Source organism: Enhydra lutris, unplaced genomic scaffold (genome assembly GCF_002288905.1).
Source record: "Enhydra lutris kenyoni isolate GAN:26980312 unplaced genomic scaffold, ASM228890v2 scaffoldscaffold79, whole genome shotgun sequence".
Classification (NCBI taxonomy): domain Eukaryota; kingdom Metazoa; phylum Chordata; class Mammalia; order Carnivora; family Mustelidae; genus Enhydra; species Enhydra lutris.
In genome coordinates this window covers 2,826,847-2,853,158 of record NW_019154163.1, presented here as the reverse complement: position 1 = coordinate 2,853,158, position 26,312 = coordinate 2,826,847, and the positions used below count along the sequence as shown (strand labels likewise).

The 26,312-nt window shown below is 35.0% G+C and overlaps 1 protein-coding gene across 3 annotated transcripts in view; it reads right to left on the bottom strand.

Annotated features, from left to right (window-relative positions):
* The window catches only part of LOC111160923 (bromodomain and WD repeat domain containing 3), a 229,435-nt gene that overhangs the window by 35,869 nt on the left and 167,254 nt on the right, over positions 1–26,312 (bottom strand). For all 3 annotated transcript variants that reach the window (XM_022524309.1, XM_022524311.1, XM_022524310.1), the window contains 9 exons: positions 15,204–15,311; positions 13,209–13,333; positions 11,785–11,867; positions 10,380–10,491; positions 9,346–9,407; positions 9,094–9,249; positions 8,307–8,427; positions 7,156–7,281; positions 6,992–7,070 (listed from right to left, as the gene is read on the bottom strand). In XM_022524309.1, the coding sequence (XP_022380017.1) occupies positions 6,992–7,070; positions 7,156–7,281; positions 8,307–8,427; positions 9,094–9,249; positions 9,346–9,407; positions 10,380–10,491; positions 11,785–11,867; positions 13,209–13,333; positions 15,204–15,311 (972 nt within the window). The remainder of the gene's footprint in view (positions 1–6,991; positions 7,071–7,155; positions 7,282–8,306; positions 8,428–9,093; positions 9,250–9,345; positions 9,408–10,379; positions 10,492–11,784; positions 11,868–13,208; positions 13,334–15,203; positions 15,312–26,312) is intronic.

Sequence of the window (26,312 nt, the reverse complement as noted above, 5' to 3'; positions counted from 1 at the left end):
GTGGTATATATACACAATGGAATACTATGCAGCCATCAAAAGAAATGAAATCTTGCTATTTGCGACGACGTGGATGGAAGTAGAGGGCATTACGCTTAGTGAAATATGTCGATCGGAGAAAGACAACTATCATATGATCTTCCTGATATGAGGAAGTAGAGATGCAACATGGGAGATTTGGGGGGTTGGAAAAGAATAAATGAAACAAGAGATCGGGAGGGAGACAAACCATAAGAGACTCTTAATCTCACAAAACTAACTGAGGGTTACCGGGGCGAGGGGGGAAGAGTGAGGGTGGTGGGGTTATGGACATCAGGGAGAGTATGTGCTATGGTGAATGCTGTAAAGTGTGTAAACCTGGCAATTCACAGACCAGTAACGCTGGGGCTAATAATATATTATATATTAATTTAAAAATTAAAATAAATAAATAAAATACACACAAAAAAAGAGAATTTCAGACCAATATCCCGGATGAATATGAATGCCTATATTCTCAGCAAGATCCTAGCTAATAGGATCCAACAGTACATTATAAAGATTATCCACCATGACCAGGTGGGATTTATTCCTGGGATGCAAGGGTGGTTCAACATTCGCAAATTAATGTGATAGAACAAATCAGTAAGAGAAGAGAGAAGAACCACATGGTCCTCTCAATGGATGCAGAAAAAAGTATTTGACAAAATACAGAATCTGTTCGCGATAAAAACACTTCAAAGTATAGGGATAGAGGGAACATTCCTCAACTTCATAAAATCTATCTATGAAAAACCCATAGCGAATATCATTCTCAATGGAGAAAAGCTGACAGCCTTTCCTTTTAGATCAGGAACACAGGGATGCCCACTCTCATCACTATTGTTCAATATAGAACTAGAAGTCCTAGCAAAAGCAATCAGACAACAAAAAGAAATACAAGGTATTCAAATTAGCAAAGAAGAAGTCAACCTCTCTCTCTTTGCACTTGACATGATACTTTATATGGAAAATCCAAAAGACTCCACACCCAAATTACTAAAACTCATACAGCAATTCAGTAATGTGGCAAGATACAAAACCAATGTACTCAGAAATCAGTTGCTTTCTTACACACTAACAGTGAAAATACAGAAAGGGAAATTAGAGAATCAGTTCCATTTACTATAGCACCAATAACCCTAAGATACCTGGGAATAAAACTAATTAAAAAGGTAAAGGATCTGTACTCAAAAAACTATAGAACACTCATAAATGAAATTGAGGAAGACATAGAAAGATGGAAGACCATCCATGCTCATGGATCAGAAGAATATTGTTAAAATATCTATACTGCCTAGAGCAATCTATACTTTCAATGCCATCCCAATCGAAATTCCACTGGCATTCTTCAAAATGCTGGAAGAAACAATCCTAAAATTTGTATGGAACCAGAGGAGACCCCAAATTGCTAAGGAAATATTGAAAAAGAAAACAAAACTGGGGGCATCACATTCCCTGATTTCAGGCTTTACTACAAAGCTTTTGTAATCACCAAGACAGCATGGTACTGGCACAAAAACAGACACATAGATCAGTGGAACAGAGTAGAGAGCCCAGATATGGACCCGCACCTCTATGGTCAACTAATTTTGACAAAGCAGGAAAAAATATTCAGTGGAAAAAAAGACAGTGTCTTCAATAAATGGCATGGGGCAAATTGGACAGCTATATAGAAGAATGAAACTTGACCATTCTCTTTCACCATACAAAGATAAATTCGAAATGGATAAAAGACCTCAATATGAGACAGTAATCTGTCAAAAGCTTAGAGGAGAACGTAGGCAGTAACTTCTTCAACATTAGCCACAGCAACTTCTTTCAAGACATGTCTCCAAAGTCAAAGGAAACAAAAGTGAAAATGAACTTTTGGGACTTCATCAAGATCAAAAGCTTCTGCACAGCAAAGGAAACAGTCAACAAAACAAAGAGGCAACCCACAGAATGGGAGAAGATATTCACAAATGACACTATAGACAAAGGGCTATTATCCAAGATTTATAAAGAACTCCTCAAACTCAACACGCAAAAAACAGATAATCACATCAACAAATGGGCAGAAGACATGAAGAGACACTTCTTCATATATACATACAAGGAAGACATACAAATGGCTAACAGACACATGAAAAATGTTCATCATCTTTAGCCATGAGGGAAATTTATATCAAAACCACATTGAGATACCACCTTACACCAGTCAGAATGGCCAAAATCAACAAGACAGTAAACAATAAGTGTTGGAGAGGATGTGGAGAAAGGGGAACCCTGTTACACTGTTGGTGGGAATGCAAGTTGGTGCAGCCGCTTTGGAAAACAGTGGGAAGATACCTTAAGAAATTAAAAATAGAGCTACTCTATGACCCTACAATTACACTACTTCAAGATACAGATGCAGAAAAGAAGGGCCATCTGTACCCCAATGTTCAAAGCAGCAATGGCCCCAGGTGCCAAACTGTGGAAAGAGCATGATGTCCTTCAACAGATAAATGGATAAAGAAGATATGGTCTATATATACAATGGAGTATTATGCCTCCATCAAAAAGGATGAATACCCAACTTTTGCATGAACATGGATAGGACTGGAGGAGATTATGCTAAGTCAAATAAGTCAAGCAGAGAGAATCAATTATCATATGGTTTCACCCACTTGTGGAGCATAAGGAATAACAGGGAGGACATATGTTGAACGAGAGGAGAAGTGAGTTGGGGGAAATAGGAGGAGGTGAGGAACTATGAAAGACTGTGGAATCTGAGAAACAAACTAAGGGGTTTGGAGGGGAGGGGATTGGGGGTTGGGGTTAGCCTTGTGGTAGGTATTATGGAGGGCAAGTATTGCATGGAGCACTGGGTGTGGTGCATAAACAATGAATCTTGGAACACTGAAAAAATTAAAAAAAAAAAAAAAAGAATGAAACTTGACCCATATCTTATCTTATACCAAACATTAAACTCAACTCAAAATGGCTTAAGGACTTGAGTGTAAGACATGAAACTTTTAAAACCCCTAGTTGGGGGGGGGGAACGACAAAAAAACAAAAAAAACAACAACACATGGCCTGAGTGCATTGACATTGGTCCTGGCAATGAATATTTTTGGATTAGACAAAATCCAAAAGCAACAAACAACAACAAAAGCAGAAGTAAACAATTTCAAACTACAAAGCTTCTGCCCAGCAAAGGAAACCATTGACAAATGAAAAGGGAACCAACAGAATGGGAGAAGGTATTTGCAAATCTTATATCTGATAAGGGTTTAATAGTCAAAACATATAATAATTTCATATAATTCAATAATAAAAATAAGATCCAATTTAAAAATGGGCATCAGGGTCCCCTGGGTGGCTCCGTTGGTTAAGCAGCTGCCTTCAGCTCGGGTCCTGATCTTAGGGTCCTGAGATCGAGCCCCACATTGGGCTCCCTGCTCAATGGGTAGTCTGCTTCTCCCACTCCCTCTGCTCCTCCCTCAGCTTGTGTTCTCTTGCTTGCATGTTTTCACTCTCTCTCAAATAAATAAATAAATAAATACTCTTAAAAAAAAAAATGTGCATTAGAATTGAATAGACATTTTTACAAAGAAGACATCCAAATGGTCAACAAGCATATGAAAATGTCATTTTTATTATTTTTATTTATTTTTTTATTATTTATTATTTTATTATTCAATGTCACTAATCATCAAGGAAATGCAAATCAAAATCACAATGAAATATCACTTCACACCTATTAAAATGGCTATCATCGGGGTGCCTGGGTGGCTCAGTGGGTTAAAGCCTCTGCCTTCGGCTCAGGTCATGATCCCAGGGTCCTGGGATCGAGCCCTGCATCGGGCTCTCTGCTCAGCAGGAAGCCTGCTTCCTCCTCTCTCTCTGCCTGCTTCTCTGCCTACTTGTGATCTCTGTCTGTCAAATAAATACATTCTTTAAAATGGCTATCATCAAGAAGACAAGAATAAGTATTCATAAAGATATGGAGAAAAAGGAACCCTTGAGCACTGTTGTTGGGAATGTAAACTGGTATACCCATTATACAAAACAGTATGGAGATTCCACATAAAAGTAAAGATAGAACTATCATATGATCCTGCAATCCTACTTTTGAGTATTTATCCAAAGGCAATGAAAACAGGATATCAAAGAGAAAAAGCTGTACTTACATATTCACTGCAGCAATATCCACAATAGCCAAGATATGGAAACAACCTAAGTGTGCTCAACAAATGGATGGATAAAGAAGATGTGATATATACACAATAGAATACCATTCTGTCTTGAGAAAAAAAGTAATCCTGCCATTTGTGACAATGTGGGTGGACCGAAAGGGCATTATGCTAAGTGAAATAAGCCAGAAAAAAACAAATACTGCATGGTATCACTTACAGATGAATCTTTAAAAAAAAAAAGTCAAACTCATAGAAAGAGAGAATAGAAAAGTGGTAGCCAGGGGCTAAATGATGAGAGAAAGAAGGAGAGACTGGTAAAACTAAATTTTCAGCAAAATAAGTAAGGTCTGAGGATCTAAGGCTCTCATGTAAAACACGGTGACCATGACTGATAACACTGTATTGGATAATTGAAAGTTGCCAAGAGAGTAGAACTTAAATGTTCTCACCAAGATAAAAAAGAAAGTTGTTGAATTACATTTTGCTTTTAATTTTCCATTCTAACTAACATAAATAGTGCTACTCTGAGGATTAATTCTTGCTACATCAAATCCCGAGTCAAAATACATTTATATGAAAGGTCAGAGAAATTATCAGAAGTAAGAATGACAAACTTTTCACTAGTTTCAGAAGGATAATATCTAATTGGAATATCTCAGTTTTCCTTATTATATCAATAACATTTAACTCTGATTATACAATGTTATATAGCCAGATACATTTTTAGGGAAGAGTGAAAAACAACATTAGGACAGAGAACAAACTGATGATTGTAGGAGGGAAGGGGATGGAGTTGATGAGCGAAATGGGTGAAGGGGAGGGGGAGATACAGACTTCCAGTTATGGAATGAATAAATGACAGGAATAAAAGGTACAGCATAGCGAATACAGTCAATAATACTATAATAGCATTGTATGATGATAAATGGAAGCTCCACTTGTGGTGAGCATTGCGTAACATGTAAAGAAGTTGAATGACTATGTTGTACACCTGAAACTAATGTAACATTGTGTGTCAACTATACTCAAAAGAAATAAAAAACAAATAAACAAAAACAAATAAAATGAGCAGAGAATCTAAATAGACATTTTCCAAAGAAGATATAGATGACTGACCAGTAAATGAAAAGACGTTCAACATCAATAACCATCAGGGAAATGCAAATCAAAACCACAATGAGATATCACCTCACACTTGTTAGAATGGCTGTTATCAAAAAAACAAAAACAAGAAATAACAAGTGTTGATAAGGATTTGGAGAAAGGGAATACTTGTGCACTTTCAGTGGAAATGTAAATTGGTGTAACCTACAGAAAACGGTATGGAGGTTCCTCAAAAAATTTAAAAAAAGAAAAAACTACCTTATGATCTAGGAACTCCACTCCTGGCCTTTCCAAAGAAAATGAGAACACTAACTCTAAAAGATATATGTATTCTCATATTCACTGCAGGATTATTTACAATAGCCAACACATGGAAACAATGTTTAATTGTGCATTAATGAATAAATGGATAAACAAAAAAATAGTAATATATACCTAATGGAATATTATTCAGCCATAAAAAAGGAACTTTCCATTTGGAACAAAAATAGATGGACCTTGAGAACATTATGCTTAGTGAAATAAGAGAAATGCATCTATAATCTCATTTGTATGTGGAACCAAAAAAAAATTTACAGAAACACAAAACAGATTGTAGTTGCCTGAGATGGGGAGGACTAGAGTGAGGCTGGGGGGCAAAACACATGTAGTTGGTAAAAAGGTACATGCCTCAGTTACAAAATAAATGAGTCTTGGGGATATAATGTACAACATAATGGCTATAGCTTAATAATACTAGCCTGAATATATGAAAGTGGCTAAGAAAGTAAATTTTCAAAGTTATTATCACATGAGAAAAACTGTAACTATGTATGGTGACTAGTCACATTTTGGTGATTCTTCTGAGTATATGCAAATATAGAATCATTCGTTATACCTCTGAAACTAGTATGTTACATCAATTATACTTCAAAAAATAGAGAAAAAAAACATTGGGGACTTACTGTTCTAGATAATAACAGTAGAGATAACATAAACATGTAATTATCTCTATACAATAGCCATTTCAATAAAATCTAGCATGTCTGAGTCACTCATCCTTGGGGCAAATTGTTTTCCACTAAAGATATTTGAACTATCACATTCCATTATTGTTTCATCCTCTTCTTGGTTTCTCCTTCTATCATAGCTTTCAGTCAAAAATGGTTTTATGTAAACTGGGAATATGGCTAGGTGGGGAAACCAGATATGTGAAGATCTGCTGATAATATGAATTTAATTTCATTAAGGAAAACTGGCTTATGCTTGCAAATTTCCAAAAAGGAAATTAAATAGCAATTCCATGAAACTACTAAAAATGTACTTTGAAACTAAAACTTTAAAATACTTTAATATATTGCACATATTGCATAGAAAATGAATCCCTATTAAAATTTCTAAAAACTAATAATTCTCTTAAAATATTTAGTGCTTTGTCTTGTTTTTAAGACTGGAAAATGAATTATTGATTTCTCATCACTGAAACCCACTGAGTCAAACATGATAACTGGCAACCTGTCTCTGACTAAAATTGTAGCACCACTACATTTCTAATATATACCATCTAAATACAGGTTAAAGAGTTTTATATAAAAAGATGCAGGTGCTCAGCCAGCTTTTAGAAATCAGCTTCAGTGCTTAGAGCCAGTTATAACACACACAATACTTACTGTACTTCAAAAAACAGAAAAGGAATTCATGCCTATTAATCACACTCTGATTCTCACCTCCTCTGCATCAGTACTGTTTAGTTCTTCTGCTTTAATTTTATTATAAGTATCCAGTATATCAGTACAGCTCTGATCCCTAAGAAATAAGAAAGTCAAACACTTCAATATATATTTTTTAAAATCAGAAATCAGCTCTTGTGGAAGATAAAGCTGCTACTTACCCAATAAATCGAAGTAAGACATCAGTTACAATTTTGGCTGCTTTAACTATAGGACTGTCTGGTTCATTGAAAGTCCTGGCATTATGCTCAATGTAGCGCACCTCCCACATTAATGCTGATATTCTCCTATGAAAGAAAAACATATCCTGTTACTCTTGGTTGATACATTTAGAGTCTATTCTAAGAATATACAACATAGAACAACTAGGCACTCAATCATGGTATGTCAAAGGTGTTCTACTATCTGCATGTGACTTAATACATGTGTATAATGGATGCTCACTAATAAAGGTATATAGTTAGAGTATTTGAGCACAGGTAAGCATTAAGAATCATTGGACTTCACATTAAAAAGAACTGACCCAGGACATTATGGGGAAATAGTGATTTAACCATTTAAGTATAAACACAAAGAAACAGTGTTTTGATAAAGTCCAAAGAATGTTTAGTTTTCAAGGGAAGAAATGAGAACATCATGGAAAAAAGAAACCAGGTTTTAGAAAAAGATTTTTATCCAGTTACTTTTATGATATGTTTTATTAAATGAAAATTACAGGTAATGTTATAAAATACACCTAACTGGTTATATTTATAACCAGTTCATGTTGGGATGAATAACTATGGTTAGGATATAGTAGACTTTGGGGTGAGAGAGGTACCAAAAGCTGCCCTCTACCGCTCTCTCAAAATTACTCCACTCCCAAATGAAACCAACAAAAAAATTACTTGGCTCTTTATCTAAACATATTTTGGGGCTGTTAATTAAATCTAGCTGCTACCTAATTCCTCAACAGGGGATTTAATCATGCTCCAAGTTTCTGTAGCACCTTAATTATGATGAATCCACAAATTATTTAATTTGCCTCTAATTAAACTAAAGTTAACTGTAGTTTTTGTTTCACATGTGATTTGTGCTACTCAAAATTTCATTCCTGTCCTTTATTCCATACTCCTTCTTACTCTGGAAGACTGAGAATCTACTGAATAAAGGGAAATGAGTGTTCCCAATTTTTAGAAGAAATTTTGGAGTGGGTATATTGAATGATTATTTTACACTACTAAAATACAGATCTCACTGTATCATCATACAAAAAGGAAAACAAAAGATGTGAAGCTACGAACTTTATAGTAAATAATAAAACTAAACAAACCTGTAAAAGCGATTTTCAAGTCTCCGCCTAATGGTGTTGAGGTCAGTTGGATAAGCAACTACAGTACAATACAAGGGATAGGCACTGAGATCCACTGGAACAGCAAAAGGGCTGGCAAAATCTAGAATATTACAAAAATAAGAAAAGGTAGTTGTAAAAGACATTAATATTTCATATTAACAAACAAAAAAATCATATATAAGTAAGAAGAGAGGGCAATATACTACATTACTAAAATGATAATGATTCAATTATGCAAATATTAGATGAATATTGTTAAAATGTCATTCTCTTTATTTGGACATAATATCTATGAATCATGAATGACACACTGGTTCAAATCAGGTGAAATCAGACTAATTAAAGGAGAACTGGTTTTAATTTCAAACTGGTATGTTTTCTAGATAAATCCCAAATAGCTCAAGTGATACATTTTAGATAATATAGCTTAGGCATGTGAGTAAAATATATTATTCATCTACTATCTACCAAAAAACTCATCCAAGGTCAGGCTCAGGAAATACTTGGAGAGCCAAAGTGATTCAAGAAAGTAAAAGATAATTACATGCCTATTTTTACTACTGTAAGCCCCCAGAGAATAGAATACATTTATCAGTCATTACATTGGCCAAACATATCAAAATATTAATGTTAAGCTAGAAACACTTGATTAAAAGTGCCTCTTAAGTTAAAAGTGTACAGTGAAAAAATGTATTTCTTCTTGTAGAACTTAAAATTTTGCTGGTTTTCCTTGTTTCTTCCTAATATCCTTTCACAGCCACCATACCCAGGGAAAGAAGGTGGTTGATGCCCTGAATAACCCGTTCACATTCCTCATCTCTGGAATGAGCCCCCCATTCTCCTTCCTGGGGTTTGTATAGCAAAGCAGTCAGTTCCTCCTGGGACACAGGAACACCAGCACCAACTTCATCTGGAAAGGCAGCTATGTAAGATGAAAAATCAGGAATCATTAGTTTCCAATATTATGCTATTGATATGTTTTAGAAGAATTATAATTCATTTTTAAAAGCATATTTACTTCCTTCTGGAATTGGCTCCATATCCCAGGGGCTCATCTTTTCTCTCTCATTATTGTCCCAGCTATTAAAAAATAATAAGATACTAATGAAATTCACATGACACTTTCATATACTAGCATAATTTGCATGACTTCTTGGGGTAAAATTCTGAAAAGGGCAATACAATTTTCCTTAAAGTATAATTTCACTTACATAAAGATAGTAATAAACCTTTAATAGAGAAAACAAAAAAAATAGAGAATAGTCCACCAATAGGAAATACAAAGAGCAGTAAGCTTACATTTAGTTTTACCTGGCTTTTTAAAAAAAATTCCAATCGAGCATATATTCAATATTAAGCCAGGATACAGAATGAAAAGATCTTTTTGGAAAATGTCTTTCAGGTTAAAAAAGTCAATTTGATAGATCAATTCTTTCTGTAGGATAATCTACTTTATCCTAACAGACTAAGTATTACAGTATCTCCAAAGTTTTATGATTCCCTTTTCATCAGCAATATGGAGATTAAAAGTCAATCTTCACAGAATAAACCTTTATCATTCTTGAGAAGAAAGCTTCATTATTAGGAATCTTACAGTGATGGGATTTAATGAAGAACTAAAGTAAATGTTGTAGACAAATAGTACACCCAAATATGATACCTCTGCCTAGAATTCATACCATTAAATAAAAGACTGGGTACTAATATTTATTGCTATATTCCAGCTATAACAATTACTTTAAACATTGAATTAATTTTAGTATTCTTCCTGAAATAATATTTGTAATTCTTGTTTAAAACAGAAATATTTAAAAGAAAATACAGGCATAAGGGAGGTAGAAATAAGTCTTCAGTTCCTGCTTTGTTTTAGCATGTATATTGGACCAAGAGGTTTATCATAAAATTCTTTCCTTACAGGTACTATGATTACTTCTTTACAGGTCAGATAAAGATAAGTCAAATTAACAAGGTGTTATTCCTAATAGGGTTTACAGAAAGTCCATATAGTACTACAGTATTATATCAGGCATAAAATACCATAACTGTACTTACTGAACACTGTAACACTGGAAAGAACTATCAGGATACTCTGGTTGAAAAGGCTGCTGACTCTCCACAGTCCCAAACCACCAGGCGTCATCTATTATACTGCGGAATCTATCACCTACAATGTTTTTAGAAATTCTTAAAAGGATGTTTTTGAGAAAAATCGCTTTGTTCACATTCTAAATTGCTACTTTGTGTTGGACACAGAAGCAGCATTACTAGAGGTTTCAACCTGAGTTTTCCAGATAAGTAAATTTTATACTTTACCTTCATTAAGGATTTTGATTTCTAAGTACTAGTAATCTTTCTGAGATAAATCAAACATGTCCATGTCTTCTTATATAAAAGCTACCAAGTATAATTTTTTATTAATTATTTAGGATCATCATTAAGCATACTTTTTCTTGTACTATACATGTCACTATAGTTGTTTCTTTTCCTTATTGTTTCAGCTTTTTGCCTTTTTTTTTTTTTAGATTTTATTTATTTATTTGACAGACAGAGATCTCAAGTAGGCCAAGAGGCAGGCAGAGAGAGAGAGGAAGGGAAGCAGGCTCCCTGCTGGGCAGAGAGCCTGATGCGGGGCTCGATCCCAGAACCCTGAGCCGAAGGCAGAGGCTTTAACCCACTGAGCCAACAAGGTGCCCCTCAGCTTTTTGCCTTTAAAAATATCTTCATACTAATTTTCTAAAGGGATAAGGATTATAAAACCAAACCACTGTGAACAAAAATTTTCTCCCATATAAAAAAGGAGAATTTAAAAGTACTAATAGCAAACAATTACATAGTATAAATTTTAAGTACTTCGGTACCATTTTAAGTGTTTCTTATATGTCAACTCATTTATTGCTCCTATCAACCTTATAGGTAGGTGTGTTTTGATGATTCCCACTATAAAGATAATGGAAGTGGGACAAAGAGAGATTAAAAACTTGCCCAAGATCAAATAGCTAGTGAGGAGGTAAGGAAGGGGGAGAGGAGTGAAGGAGGGGGAGAGGAAAAGGAAAGGGGTAGGAAGAGGTATAGGTACAGAGAGAAACAGAGAAAGACAGAGAAAGAGTGACAGACAGAGGGAGAAAAAGAAAGAAAGAAAATCACAATCAGTAATGGTCTGCTTAAGAGCCCAAGTGTTAAGTATTTTATACTAGGGCAACTGACATTTGATGATTTTCTTTTTAATTCACATTTGTATTCTAACAGATTAGATATTTGCAGAGAGTTTAGAGGCTATATGCCACATAGGATGTACATAAAATCACCTAAACATAACTGAGAAGAAAAATTTAATTTGATCTAATTTGGCTAAGAGCTTTACCAATTACATGTTAAACTAGTTTATGTCTATTAAATTGGAGTTAAAAGTTACTTTATTTCAAACTTAATGGTTATTAAGTAAGAATTTTATACTTACCTATCTGCCAGTTCCTTTCTTTGGCTTCATTATAAAACTGATGTAGTACAAGGAAGTCAATGACATCTGGCATGTCATGATACCTATACAAGAAATAAAGCACATATGAATCAATATACAAATAGAGCACCATATGTCACTAAATATCCAGAGATATATGTTTAATGTGGAGCCATTTAAAAACTGTTGAAAGCCTCAAGGTTTCTGCAAATGGCTTTAATTAAACTCCATCTGCTTTTATTTGTTTGGGAGTCCCCCACCTACTACGATATCACTTCAAAAACATAAAGACACCAATGAAGATCCTTAAAGCTTAATATAAGGTATTATATATTAAGACCTCTTTAAGAAAGGTATGAATTGATGTTCTTTCAACTCCTTAGATTTCAAACTTTAAGAAATGAGCCACTGATTAGCTATTCCTATTATTATTAACAGAAATAAAAGAAACTACCATGTCTCAACCACACTCATATATTTTATTTATATATATATATAATCTCCAATTGACCCTTGAACAATATGGGTTTGAACTGTGCAGGTCCATATGCAGATTTTTTTCAATAAATATAGTACTGTAAATATATTTTCTCTCCCTTATGATTTTCTTCTTTTTCTCTTTTTTTTAGATTTTTTTTTTCATTTGTCAGAGATAGAGCACAAGCAGGGAAAGCAGCAGGTAGAGCAGGCAGAGCAGGCAGAAGCAGGTTCCCTGTTGAGCAGGGAGCCCAGTGTGGGACTGGATCCCACTGGGATCATGACCTGAGCCGAAAGCAGATGCTTAATTGACTGAACCACCCAGGCATCCCATCCCTTATGATTTTCTTAACAATGTTTCATTTTCTCTAGCTTACTTTATTGTAAGAATACTAAATATAATACATATTAGTCAAAAGTTTTTGTTGTCAGTAAGGCTTCTGCTCAATAGCAGGTACTAAGTTATGGGGAATCAAAAGCTATATATATATGCAGATTTTCAACTGTGTGGGAGTCAGTTCCCATAACCCCTTACATTGTTCAAGAGTTAACTGTATACACACACACACACACTACATTACATATATATTAGCTATACACATGCATGCATACACATGCAAGTTATTATATCTACACACACACACACATACACACACGCACACACTGTTATGCGGAGAAACAAACCAGAAATTAAACATTAAACCCTGGTTTTTATTTATTTATTTTTAAAATTTAAATTCAATTAGCCAACATATAGTACATCATTAGTTTTTGATGTAGTGTTCAATGATTCATTAGTTGCATATACACCCAGTGCACATCAGGTCTTTAAAAATTTAAAGCCTATAGTGCTATAGTATTTTCTCTCCCATTAAGCCCTGTACTCCACAGAATACATGATAGGGATTAAAACACACAGACACACAGACACAGAGATAGCTACTCACTTAATGGAAAAAGATTCTCCAGTCATTTTGCCTGAAATGGGGTCCAGAAATGCAAGCTTCAAGCAACATAGTGTAGGTGGTCCAACCTCATATTTGATTCCTACAATCTTAACAAATTCTTGTTCCTATTCATGAGAATACCAATAAATTATTATTTTCAATATAAATAATTGCCTGACATTTGCATATTATTTCACTATTTTTCAAACAATTAAAAATTATCTGAATATCCACCAAATACTAAGCATTCCACTAAAGTGCTAAAGACAATAAGAGATGGTTCTTGACCTTTAATACTTAACAGCAGGCTGTAGCATAATGCAGGGCTCTAAACCAAGGATAAGCAACTGAATCCCCTTAAGAACATTTTTAAAATTCATATTCTTAAACCCTACTCCTATAGAATTGAATTCAGTAGGTCTGGGGTACAAGCTTAGTCATGGATATTTTGAAAGACCTCCCCAGGGGACTTAAAAATCAAGTAACGAGTGAGGAAGTAGGGAAGGGAGGGAGGAGTGAGGAGGGGGGGGAAGAGATAAGGGTGGAAAGAGGTAGAGGTACAGAGAAACAGAGAGAGATGGAGAAAAACAAGAATGACAAAGAGGGAGAAAAATGAAAGAAAGGAAACCACAATCAGTAATGGTCTGCTTAAGAGCCCAAGTGTTAAGTATTTTACATTAGGGCAACTGACATTTGATAACTGTTAAGATTCTTAGTTAAGAATTACTCCTTCAGCAGAAATACAGTATGTAAGAAGGCAGGTAGAAATGTATGTATACATTTGGGGAAAGGACTTATATTTTTTTAATGCCCACAATATTATTTTACAAACCATCCTTGTAACTGATTATTAGTAACACTTAACAGATGACAAAACTGAGAGTCATTGGTATAGTGACTTGCTTAAAGTCATGTACTTGGGGATGTGTATATATATATCAGATCTGGATTGAAATTCAGGTTATATTCCAAAACCCACACTCTTGCACCCACACAAATGCTGCCTCATATAATTTCCTAGAGCCACAATGTTAGAATTTAAAAAATGAAAAATCGTGTTTTATTCATTCTTGATTTAAAAAAAAAAACAAAAACAACCACAACTCAGCTTTCACCTGATTCAGAACAGATGGTGGTATCACTATCTACCAGGAGATGACTGTGTAAAGATTACTTGATAAGATACTTTGGTACCTTACAACATTAATGTAATATTTTACAAGTGTCTATATCTTTATTTAAATAAATATACCTGCTTTCATGTATCCTTCCAGCTAAACATCATCATACAACAATCCTTCATTTACCTGGAAACCACTCTAAAATTGCTCTTTAGTCTCTTTTTCTCCAACTTGGAAAAATAAAAGAAGAAAACACCCATAAACCTAACTAGAAATGATGGTGTATGTATACTTATGTCTGTTTCTTTGTATGTATCTATGTATACATGGATGAATGAATGAATGAATATGTATTTATAGTCAGAAAAAACTCCCCTAAAAATAAACATATCTATCTTACTTAATACAATGTAGCTATAAGGTAATATATCAAAATAGGTAATCCATAAAACACCATAAAATTCTGAGTTTCTTGGGATTTATATTTACTAATATCTTAATGTCACTGTAACCTCAAGGATGTCTGTAGTCCACACATGCACTCAGCTTCCAGAGCTTCCAGAATGTACAAAGCTGCTGAGGAAAATATCCATACCAGGGAACTGCTGTTTTGCTCCAAATATAGAAAGGCATATACACTAAATAATTTGAAGCTTGAAGGTAATTAGGTCAAATAATCAAGACAACAGGTAGCATACAAATTTCGGGAAACATAAAATATGACCCATAACACTCAATTGTATCAGAGTATGGTACATCATGTTATCTTAGACACACAATCAACACTGAAATATGTATGACACAAAAACATATAAGTAAATAACTTAATTCCAAAGTTATTTCAACTGCACACTTATGAATATGTCAAATTTACCCTGAGATCCATTTTATTCCATGGCTGTTTTTGTAAATTAAGGCTGTATATTTTTGACTTCCTTACAGCCCTCACATAAGCTTCATGTCCTTGCCTGAAATAGATAAGCTAAAACAAAAAACATATGGTATTAAACAGCAGCATCTTATTTAACAACTCTATATATCCCAATATATACTCTTACAAATGTCTTCTTCTGTTTAAAACAAACATATTTATAATTTTAAAAAATGTATAATAAAGGTATTTGTCATCATTAAATAATGTTCATTCAGTACTCATAACTGTGTTGCCCTGCACTAAGTACTATATATAAATAGACACTGTATACACAATCTTTTTCCCCCTAGCTGCTTCAAAAATTTCTGAAGAAACAGGGATCAATGACGAATTGTACAGAACACTGGTCATATTTTAAAGTACTATATTTTAAACTGTAATTAACATTCTAAACATCAACATTTTAATAGTCAGCCTACACATTTTTTGTATGTGTGTATGTATGTGTGTGTGTGTGTGTGTGTGGGTACACATATATATACACATATATAAAATTCTAACTACAGGCTACTAAATAGAGTAATTTCCAAATAGACTAGAATTTTTATTTTTAAGAATTAACATCAGAACCGGCATAGTATGGAAAGAAAATGAATTCAAGTGCTTAGTTAACACATTTCACCTCCTTAGGACAGCATTCATATTCTGATTCGTTAAAAAAGGTTTCTTGTTCTCAATAATTTTAAAGTGGTAGTAGAGTTAATAAAATTTAAAAAAATGTAACATTGAAAAATACTGAGATTTAAAAAATACACTGACATACTCTACTAATCAACAGTGTCTTTTTTTAATTTTTATTTTTTAAAGATTTATTTGTTTATTTATTTGACCCAGAGAGAGAGAGAAATAGTGAGAGAGGGAACACAAGCAGTGGGAGTGAGAGAATGAGAAGCAGACTTCCCACTGAGCAGGGAGCCTGATGTGGGACTTGATCCCAGAACCCTGGGATCATGACCTGAGCTAAAGGCAGACACTTAATCAACTGAGCCACCCAGGCACCCCCAATCAACAGTGTCTAAGTCAGAATTTTTAATACTTAAGAATACAAGTAGAACACTAAAAAGATTTAAATACTATTATATAAACATAATTATAAGGGTAAAATATCAATAATAAACATGTTATTCATATACCATTTATTATATATTTATTCCTGTACTCAACAAATATTGATCGAACGTGTGTATAAGGCATTAGGTGCTGTGGTTAACATATCAAAATAAAATCCTTTCCCTCAAGGATATGGGCAGACATGTGAGTATAAAATAAGGCAGAATATACCAAGTATCATAAGAGATAAATAAATTAGGTGTGAAAGCTCAGGAGGAAAGAGTGGTAAGCAAATGGCAAGCAGGAGAAGTTGGCATTTAAGTTAGACTTTGGCCAATGAGCATTTTCATTTCTGTGGGTATGGCCAGTCCAGGCAAAATACTGAAGGTTTAACATTTAAAGTAAAAAGTAATGCTGTCATTAAGAGCTGATTTTATAAAAAGTATGAGTTTTATGAGTTCTTTAAAAACATTATTAATGTATTTCACTAATTCACTTATATACCTCCTCCAATATCTGAACAACTGTCATTACCTAATACACACTAGTCTTGAAGCATATAAGCATATGATAAGTTTAGTGACTCCACCAAGATAAATATGATCCTATAGAGAGGAGTCTCATAATATCAAAGAATATACATATCCTTGTGTTGCTTTATAAAGTGATCTTTTTGTACAGACTTGTTTATTTATTTATTTATTAGAGAATGAGAGAGAGAGAGAGAGAGAGAGCGTGAGCAGGGGGAATGGGCAGAGGGAGAGAAAATCTCAAAGAAGACTCCCCGTTGAGTGCAGAGCCCAACATGGGGTTCAATCTCATAAATGAGATCATGATCTGGGTCAAAATCAAGAGCCAGATACTTAACTGACTGAGCCATACAAGTTCCCCACATCCTATAAAGTCTCCTAAAATTAATTAAAAATTACTCCCTTTAGAGGAAGGTGGCAGCCGAGTAGGATGACCCAAGGCTTGCATGGTCCCCAAAACACAAATAGATAACTATCAAATCATCCTAAATATCCCAGAAATAGATCTCAAGAATGACAGAACAAACTCCAAAACTAAAGGTAGAGAAGAGGCCTCACTGAAGAAGGTAGGAAGGAAGGAAGTATGGAGACACGTAAATGTAAAAAAAAATGATTTCACATTTTTACATTTAAATTCAATGTCTTCCTTCCCATATGTTCATCTGCTTTGCTTCTTAAATTCCACATATGAGTGAAACCATATAGTATTTGTATTTATCTGACTTAGTTCACTTAGCATAATATACTCTAGCTCCATCCATATTGCTGCAAATGGCCAGATATCATTCTTTTTGATGGCTGAGTAATAGTACATTGCATACACATGCCACTTCTTCTCTACCCATTCATCAAAGGCCATTTGGTCACTTTTCATAATTAGGCTATTATTGATAATGCTGCTATAAACATTGGGATACAAGTGCTCCTTTGAATCAGTAATTCTGTATCTTTTAGATAAATACCTAGTAGAAATCTTCAATCTTAGGGTAGTTCTATTTTCAACTTTTTGAGAAACCTCCATACTGTTTTCCAGAGTGGCTATACCAATTTCCATTCCCACCAACAGTGCAAGAGGGTTCCCCTTTCTCCACATCCTCTCCAACATATGTTGTTTTTAAGTTGTTAATTTTAGCCATTCTGACAGATGTGAGGTGGTATCTCATTGTGGTTTTGATTTGCACCTCCCTGATCATGAGTGATGTTGAATATTTTAACACATGTCAGACTTCTGAAGATCTTGTTTGGAAAAATGTCTATTCATGTGTTCTGCCCATTTCTTAACTGGATTATTTGGCTTTTGGGTGTCACTTTTTGTTAGTTCCTTATATATTATGGATAATAACCCTTTATCAGATACGTCATTTACAAATATCTTCTATCATTCTGTGGGTTGCCTTTTAGTTTTGTTGATTGCTTCCTTTGCCGTGAAGAAGCTTTTTAACTTGAAGAGGTCCCAATAGTTCATTTTTGCTTTTCTTTCCCTTGCCTCCTGAAACGTGTCTAGAAAGAAGTTGCTATGGCTGATGACAAAGACACTTCTCCCTTGTTCTCCTCTAGGAATGTGATGGATTCCTGTCTCACATTTAAGTCTTTAACCCATTTTGATTTTAGTTTAATATCTGGTGTACGAAGGTGGTCCAGTTTCATTCTTTTGCATGTTGCTCTCCAGTTTTCCCAACACCATGAGTTGAAGTGACTGTCTTTTTTTCCACAGGATATTCTTTCTGCTTTGTCAAAGATTAGTTGACCATCTAGTTGTGGGTTCATTTCTGGGTTCTCTATTATGTACTACTGATCTATGTGTCTGTTTTTGTGCCAGTCACATACTGTCGTCATTGCTACAGCTTTGTAATACAGCTTGAAGTCTGGAATTGTGAGGCCTCCAACTTTGCTTTTCTTTTTCAAGATGCCTTTGGTTATTCGGAGTCTTTTGTGGTTCCATACTAGTTTTAGGATTGTTTTTTCTTGCTCAGTGAAAAATGCTGGTAGTATTTTGATAGGGAATGCATTAAATGTATAGATTGCTTTGGGTAGTATACACATTTTAACAATACTAGTTTTTCCAACCCATGAGCATGGGATATTTTTCAATTCCTTTGTATCCTCTTCAATTTCTTTCGTAAGTATTCTAGCTTTTATAGTGCAGATCTCTTAATTCTGTGGTTAGGTTTATTCATAAGTATCTTTTGGTTTTTGGTAAATGGGATGGATTCCTTGATTTCTTTCTGCTGCTTCATTATGGTGTTTAGAAATACAACATGTTTCTATACATTGATTGTGTATCCTTCAACTTTATTGAATTCATGTACCAGTTCGAGGAATTTTTAGTGGGGTCGTTTGGGCTTCCTACAGAGTATTATGACATTTGTGAATAGTGAAAGTTAGTTCTTCCTCACTGAGTTGGATGCTTTTTATTATTATTATTTTTTTTGTCTATTTCCTGTGGCTAGGACTTCCAGGTATGTCAAATAATGGTGAAGAGACTGGACATCCATCCCTGTCTTCTTCCTGACTGAAAAGGAAAAACTGTTTTTCCCATTGATGGTATTAGCAGTGGGTCTTTCACATAAAGCTTTTATGATGTTGAGGTATGTTCCCTCTATCCCTACTTTGTTGAGGGTTTTTTTCAAGAAAGGATGCTATACTTTGTCATATGCTTTTTCTGCATCTATTGAGAGGTCATATGGTTCTTATTCTTTATTAATATGGTGCTATCATGTTGATTCATTTACAAATATTTCATTACCCTTGCAGCCCAGGAATAAATCCCACTTGATTGTGGTGAATATTCTTTTAATGTATTCTTGGAGTCAATCTGCTAGCATCTTCTTGAGAATTTTTGCATCCATGTTCATCAGGGATACAGGCTTATACTTCTCCACTTCTCCATTTTGGTCTTTTTTTTTTTTTTTTTTTTTAAAGAGAGAGAGCAGGGGTAAGAGAGGAGGGAGAGGAACAAGCTGACTCCACACTGAGTGTGGAGTCCAGAGTAGGGATCAAACTCACAACCCTGAGATCACAACTTCAACTGAAACTAAGAGTTAGTGCTTACCCGATTTAGCCACCCAGGTGCCCCCATAGTGGGGTCTTTGTCTGATTTTGGAATCAAGGCAAGCCTGGCCTCGTAAAATGAGTCTGGAAGTTTCCCTTCCATTTCTATTTTTGCAAAAGTTTAAGGAAAATGGGTATTAACTCTTCTTTAAATGACTGGTAGAATTTCCCTGTGAAGCCATCTGGCCCTGGACTTTTGTTTGTTAGATATGTGATTACTGATTCAATTTCTTTGGTGGTTTTTGGTCTCTTCAAGTTTTCTATTTGTTCCTTATTTCAGTTTTGATAGTTAATGTGTTCTAGGAATTTATCCATTTCTCCTATATTTCCCAATTTGGGCCATACAATTTTTCACAATACTCCCTTATATTTTTTTAAAATATTTTTTGTGGAGTTGTGATCTCTCCTCTTTCATTCATGATTTTACTTATTTGGGTCCTTTCTCTTTTCTTTTTGATAACTCTGGCTAAGGGTTTTACTTATTTTATTAATTCTTTTAAAGAACCAGCTCCTAGTTTCACTGATCTGTTTTACTGGTTTTTCTTTGTTCCTATATTATTTATTTTCTGCTCTAATCGTTATTTTTTTCCTGTCTTCTTCTGACTTTCTTCTACTTTAGAAGTAGACTTCTTCTGACTTCTACTTTAGGCTTTGTTTGCTGTTCTTTTTCTAGCTGCTCAAGGTATAAGGTTAGGTTGTATATTTGAGATTTCCTTGCTTCTTGAGGTAGGCCTGTTTTGTATACACTCCCTTCTTATGACTGCTTTTTCTGCATCCCAAAAGTTTTGGACTATTGTGTTTTCATCTTCATTTGTTTCCAGTATTTCTTTATTTATTCTTTAATTTCATGGTTAACCCATTCGTTTTTTAGTAAGATATTCCTTAACCTCCATGTATATGTGGTCTTTCCAATTTTTTTTCTTGTAGTTGACTTCATGTTTCATAGTGTGGTTAGAAAATATGCATTGTATGATCTCAATCTTTTTTTATTTCTTGAGGCCTGATTTGTAACCCAGTATGTGTATATTCTGGAGAATACCCCATGTGTACACAAAAGAATGTGTATTCTGCTGCTTTAGGATGAAATGTTCTGAATAAATCTGTTAAGTTTATCTCATCCAGCCTGCCATTCAAAGACATTGTTTCCTTGTTGATTTTCTGTTTAGATCATTTGTCCATTGCTGTAAGTGGGATGTTAAAGTCCCATAATATACTTGTATTATTATCACTGAGTTTTTTATGTTTGTTATTAATTCATTTATATATTTGGATGCTCTCAAGTTGGCAGCATAAATATTTATATGCATTAGGTCTTTTTGTTGGGTAGACCCCTTTATTATGATATAGAACCCTTCTTCATCTCTTGTTAAATAGTCTTTGGTTTAAAATCTAGTTTGTCTGATATAAGTATGCTTACTCCAGCTTTTCTTTTCTTTTTTTTTTTTTTTTTGACGGCTATTAGCATGATAGATGGTTCTCCATCCCTTCACTTTCAGTCTGTATGTGTCTTTAGGTCTAAAGTGAGCCTATGGTAGGTAGCACATGGATGGGTCTTGTTTTTTGATTCATTCTGATGCCCTGTGTCTTTTAATTGGAGCATTTAGTCCATTTACATTCAGAGTAATTATTGATAGACATAAATTTAGTGCCATTGTGTCACCTGTATTACCTCATTGTTTCTGGAGATGTTCTCTGTTCCTGTCTAATCTTTGTTGCCTTTGGACTTACTTTCCCACTGAAAGAGTTCCTTTTAATATTTCTTACAGGACTAGTATAGTGTCCATGAACTCCTTTAGTTTTTGTTTGTCTAGGAAACTATTTCTCCTTCTATTCTGAATGAAGGCCTTATTGGATCAAGTATTCTTGGCTGTATATTTTTCCCACAGCACATTGAAAATACCATGTCATTCTCTTCTGGCCTGCCATGTTTCTGATGATAAGTCTGGTGCTAGCCTGATTGTCTTCATTTGTAAGTTAGGGATTTCTTTTCCTTTGCTGATCTGAAGATGTTCTCCTTATCTCTATATTTTATAAATTTTACTATGATGTCTTCATTTTGGCCTGCTTTTGTTGATTTTAATGGGAGTCTTCTGTGGCTCCTAGATTTGGATGTTTGTTTCCTTTCACATTTTAGGGAAGTATTCAGTTATAATTTCCTCAAAAACACCTTCTGCCCATTTCCCCCTCTTCTTCTTCTTCTTCTGTGACTCCTATGACATGAATGTTTCTATGCTTTATGGAGTCACTGAGTTCCCAAAGTCTGCACTGATGATCCAATATTTTCCTTTCACTGTTATTTTCAGCTTGACTCTTTTCCACAATTTTATCTTCTATACCACTTATTCGTTCCTCTTCTTCCATCCTTTTCATTACATAGAATCTGTTTCATATCTCAGTTATAACATTTTTTATTTCAGCCTGACTAGTTTTTGAGTCTGCAATAAAGGACTCTCCAGTGTCTTCTATGGTTTTCTCAAGCCCAACTACTACCCTTATGATTGTTGTCTCAAATTCTAGTTCAGGCATATTATATCTGTTTTGATTAGATCCTTGACTATGATCTTGTTACTTCTTTGGGTATGAATTCCTCCAATGTGGCATGTTGCCTAGGTCTCTGTCTTCTCTTAGGAAAGCCTGTTATGCTTCCTATTCCTGAGAATAATGGCTATATGAAGAAAATGTCATATATTGACCAGGACCTGGTGCTTCAGGAAATATTTCTGTGTCTGTTGTATGCATTCTGCTGCTGTGTTTTGGCTGCTTTTTCCCTTATGTTAGTCCTCTGCATCATTTCTTCTTGCCTGCAGTAGGGAGTGTTTGGACCTTATCCAGTGCACAGAGTTTTAGCTAGGATTGCTCTGGTTAGCATGTTAAAAGAAATTAGATCCAATTTCCACTAGATCTTAAGTTTTGTCACATTCTATGGTCAGTAGACTTGGTGAGGGCAGGGTGGTTTGTGTTGGTTTTCTGGGGGAGGTGCCTGTTGCTCTGGTTCTCAGGCAAGCCTGCCTTAGAAAAAAAGGACCTACAGAGCTCAGGGGGACAGGGTTTCGTGCATGCAGCTCCAGCCGCCACTGTGCTATTCACTAAAGTCTGTCTGTGCTTCCATAATGTGGCCTCTTTTCTCCCTCTAGTTGTGCAATTTGTTATCTCAGTCCTCAGACTGATTTTGTGGGCTTTTGGAATGACCCAATATTCATCTAGCTGTGCTCAAGAGGCAAGGCAAACATAGGGTACCCCTACTACTCTACTATCTTAACTCTTTATAAATCTGATCATTTCAATAGATGCAGAAAAAGCATTTAACAAAGTAAAGCCTCCATTCATGATAAAAACCTCCAACAAAGTAGGTTTAGAGGAGACATACCTCTCAACATAATGAAAGCCATATACCAAAAAAACCCCTACAGTTAATATTGTCTTTATAAGGGAAAAACTGAGTTTTTCCTTAATAGTTAGGAACAAGACAGGGATGGCCATTCTCACCACTCTTATTTAATATAGTACTGGAAGTTATAGCCTCAGCAATCAGACAACAAAAGGAAATAAACAGTATCCAAATTGGCAAGGAAGAACTAAAACTTCCACTATTTGCAGTTGATGTGATACTCTATATAGAAAACCCCAAGAATTGTACTAAAAGAGTGCTAGGATTGATACACAAATTCAGTAAAATTGCAGGATACAAAATGAATGTACAGAAATCTGTTACATTTCTATATATCAATAATGAATAAGCAGAAAGAGAAATTAAGGACTCAATTCCATTTACAACTGCAGCAAAGCTAGTAAGATACCTTGGAACAAATTTAACCAAAGAGGTTAAAGACCTGTATTCTAAAAACTGTAAAATGCTGACGAAAGAAATTAAAGATAAGACAAAGAAATAGAAAGAAACTCCATGTTCAGGGATTGAAAGAACAAATATTGTTAAAATGTCTACAGTACCCAAGATAGCCTACACATTTCATGCAATCCATATCAAAATACTATCAGCATTCTTCACAGAACTGGAACAAAGAATTGTAAAATTTCTATGGAACCACAGAAGACCCCCAAATAGCCAAAGCTACCTTGCAAAATACAAGCAAAGCTGGATGAATCACAATTTCGGACTTCAATTTTTATTATAAAGCTGGAGTAATCAAAATTATATGGTATTGGCACAAAATCAGATATGTAGATCAACAGAAAACCCAAAAATACATCTACAACTACATGATGAATTAATCTTTGACAAAGGAGGAAAGAATATCCAATGGGAAAAAGAAAGTCTCTTCAACAAATGGTGTTGGGAAAACTGAACAGCAACAAACAAAATAATGAAACTGGACAACTTTCGTATACCCAAAACCAAAAATAAGTTCCAAATGGAATAAAGACCTAAATGTAAGACCTCAAATCATAAAAATCCTAGAACAGAATGTAGGCACTAACATCGTTGACACTGGTATAGCAACTTCTTTCTACATGTTTCCTGAGTCAAAGGAAACAAAAGCAAAGATAAACTTTTAGGACCACATCAAAATAAAATGTTTCTGAGCAGCAAAGGAAACAATCAACAAAGCTAAAAGGCAAACCACAGAATGGGAAAATATATTTGCAAATGACATGTCTGGTAAAGGGTTAATATCTAAAACATATAAAGAAGTTATAACATTCAAAACCCAAAAACAAATAATACAATTAAAAAATGGGCAGAAGATATGAATAGACAATTTTTCAAGGAAGACACCCAGATGTCCAACACACACATGAAAAGATACTCAACATTACTCATCATTGGGGAAATGATAATCAAAATTACCATGAGATACCACCTCACACAAGTTAGAATGGCTACAATCAACAACACAAGAAACAACAAGTCTTGGCGAGGGTGTGGAGAAAAGGGCACCCTCCTGCATAGTTGGTGGGAATGCAAAGTGGTGCAGTCACTGTGGAAAACAGTATGGAGGGTCCCCAAAAAGTTACAAATAGAATTACCCTAGGATACAGAATTTAACCTACTAGGTATTTACCTAAAGAATACAAAAATACTAATTAAAGTGGATACATGCACCCCAATGTTTATTACCGTATTATGCACAAAGGCCAATTGTGGAAATAGCTCATGTGTCCACTGACTTATGTACGGATAAAGCTTTATCCATACACAATGGAATATTACTCAGATACTGAAAAGATGGAATTTTGCCATTTTCGAGGACATAGACTTACCTAGAAAATATTATGGTAAGTGAAATAAGTCAGTCAGAGAAATACAATACCATATGAATTCACTCATATGTGGAATTTAAGAAACAAAACAAAGTAGCAAAGGGAAAAAAAAGAGCAAGGGAAATCAGGAAAGAGACTTAACTAGGGAGAACAAACTGATGGTTACTAGAGGGGAGGTAGGGGGATGGGTTAAACAGGTGCTAGAGATTAAGGCACACACTTATGATGAGCACCAGGTATTATATGGAAGTATTGAATCAATATATTGCATACTTGAAATAAACTAATATAAAACTATACATCAAGTAACTGGGATTAAAATAAAATCTTAAAAAACTTACTCCCCTAAAGCATCCATAAGAATAGGCAATAAGTTCAACAAATAATGACTTTGAATATGCCCCTGAAAAAGTTCTTTGGTTTTTTTTTTTTTTTTAATATACCATTCATCAGAGCATGTTCTACTAAAACAACCACACAAAAAAGCATTGCTCCAAATTTCAATACTTGTTTGAAGACAAAATTATGAAAGAGAATCAGCAAGTAAGTATAAGACTATTTGATCACAGAGGAGGAGTCAAGATGGTGGAGAAGTAGCAGGCTGAGACGACATCAGGTAGCAGGAGATCAGCTAGATAGCTTATCAAAACATTCCAAACACCTACAAATCCAACAGGAGATTGAAGAGAAGGGCAACAATTCTAGAAACAGAAAATCGATTACTTTCTGAAAGGTAGGACCTGCAGAGAAGTGAATCCAAAGCAATGGGAAGATAGACCGCCGGGGGAGGAGCTGGCTCCTGGCAAGCGGCGGAGCAATGGAGCACAAAATCAGAACTTTTAAAAGTCTGGTCCACGGAGGGACATCGCTCCAGAGACGAAACCGGGGTGAATCCCATGCGGGGACAGCGTGGTTTCAGGTCCAGCGGGATCACGGAAGAATCGGGAGTGACTGAGTGTCGCTGAGCTCACAGGTATTAGAGCAGGTAAGCCAGCTACAGAGATGGAGCCGAGGAGTGAGCTCTCAACTCAGGGTTACCCTAAACTGTGATCTGTGGCAAAGGCCACAGCTCTGTGAGTGGGGACCCCACAAGATCTGGAGAGACACCCCTGGAAGAGTGCAGAGATCTGCAGGGTTTGGAGACTCCAGGCAGGGCTGTGTGCCAGAGACAGAGACGCTTGGTCACAGGCTGGGTGAG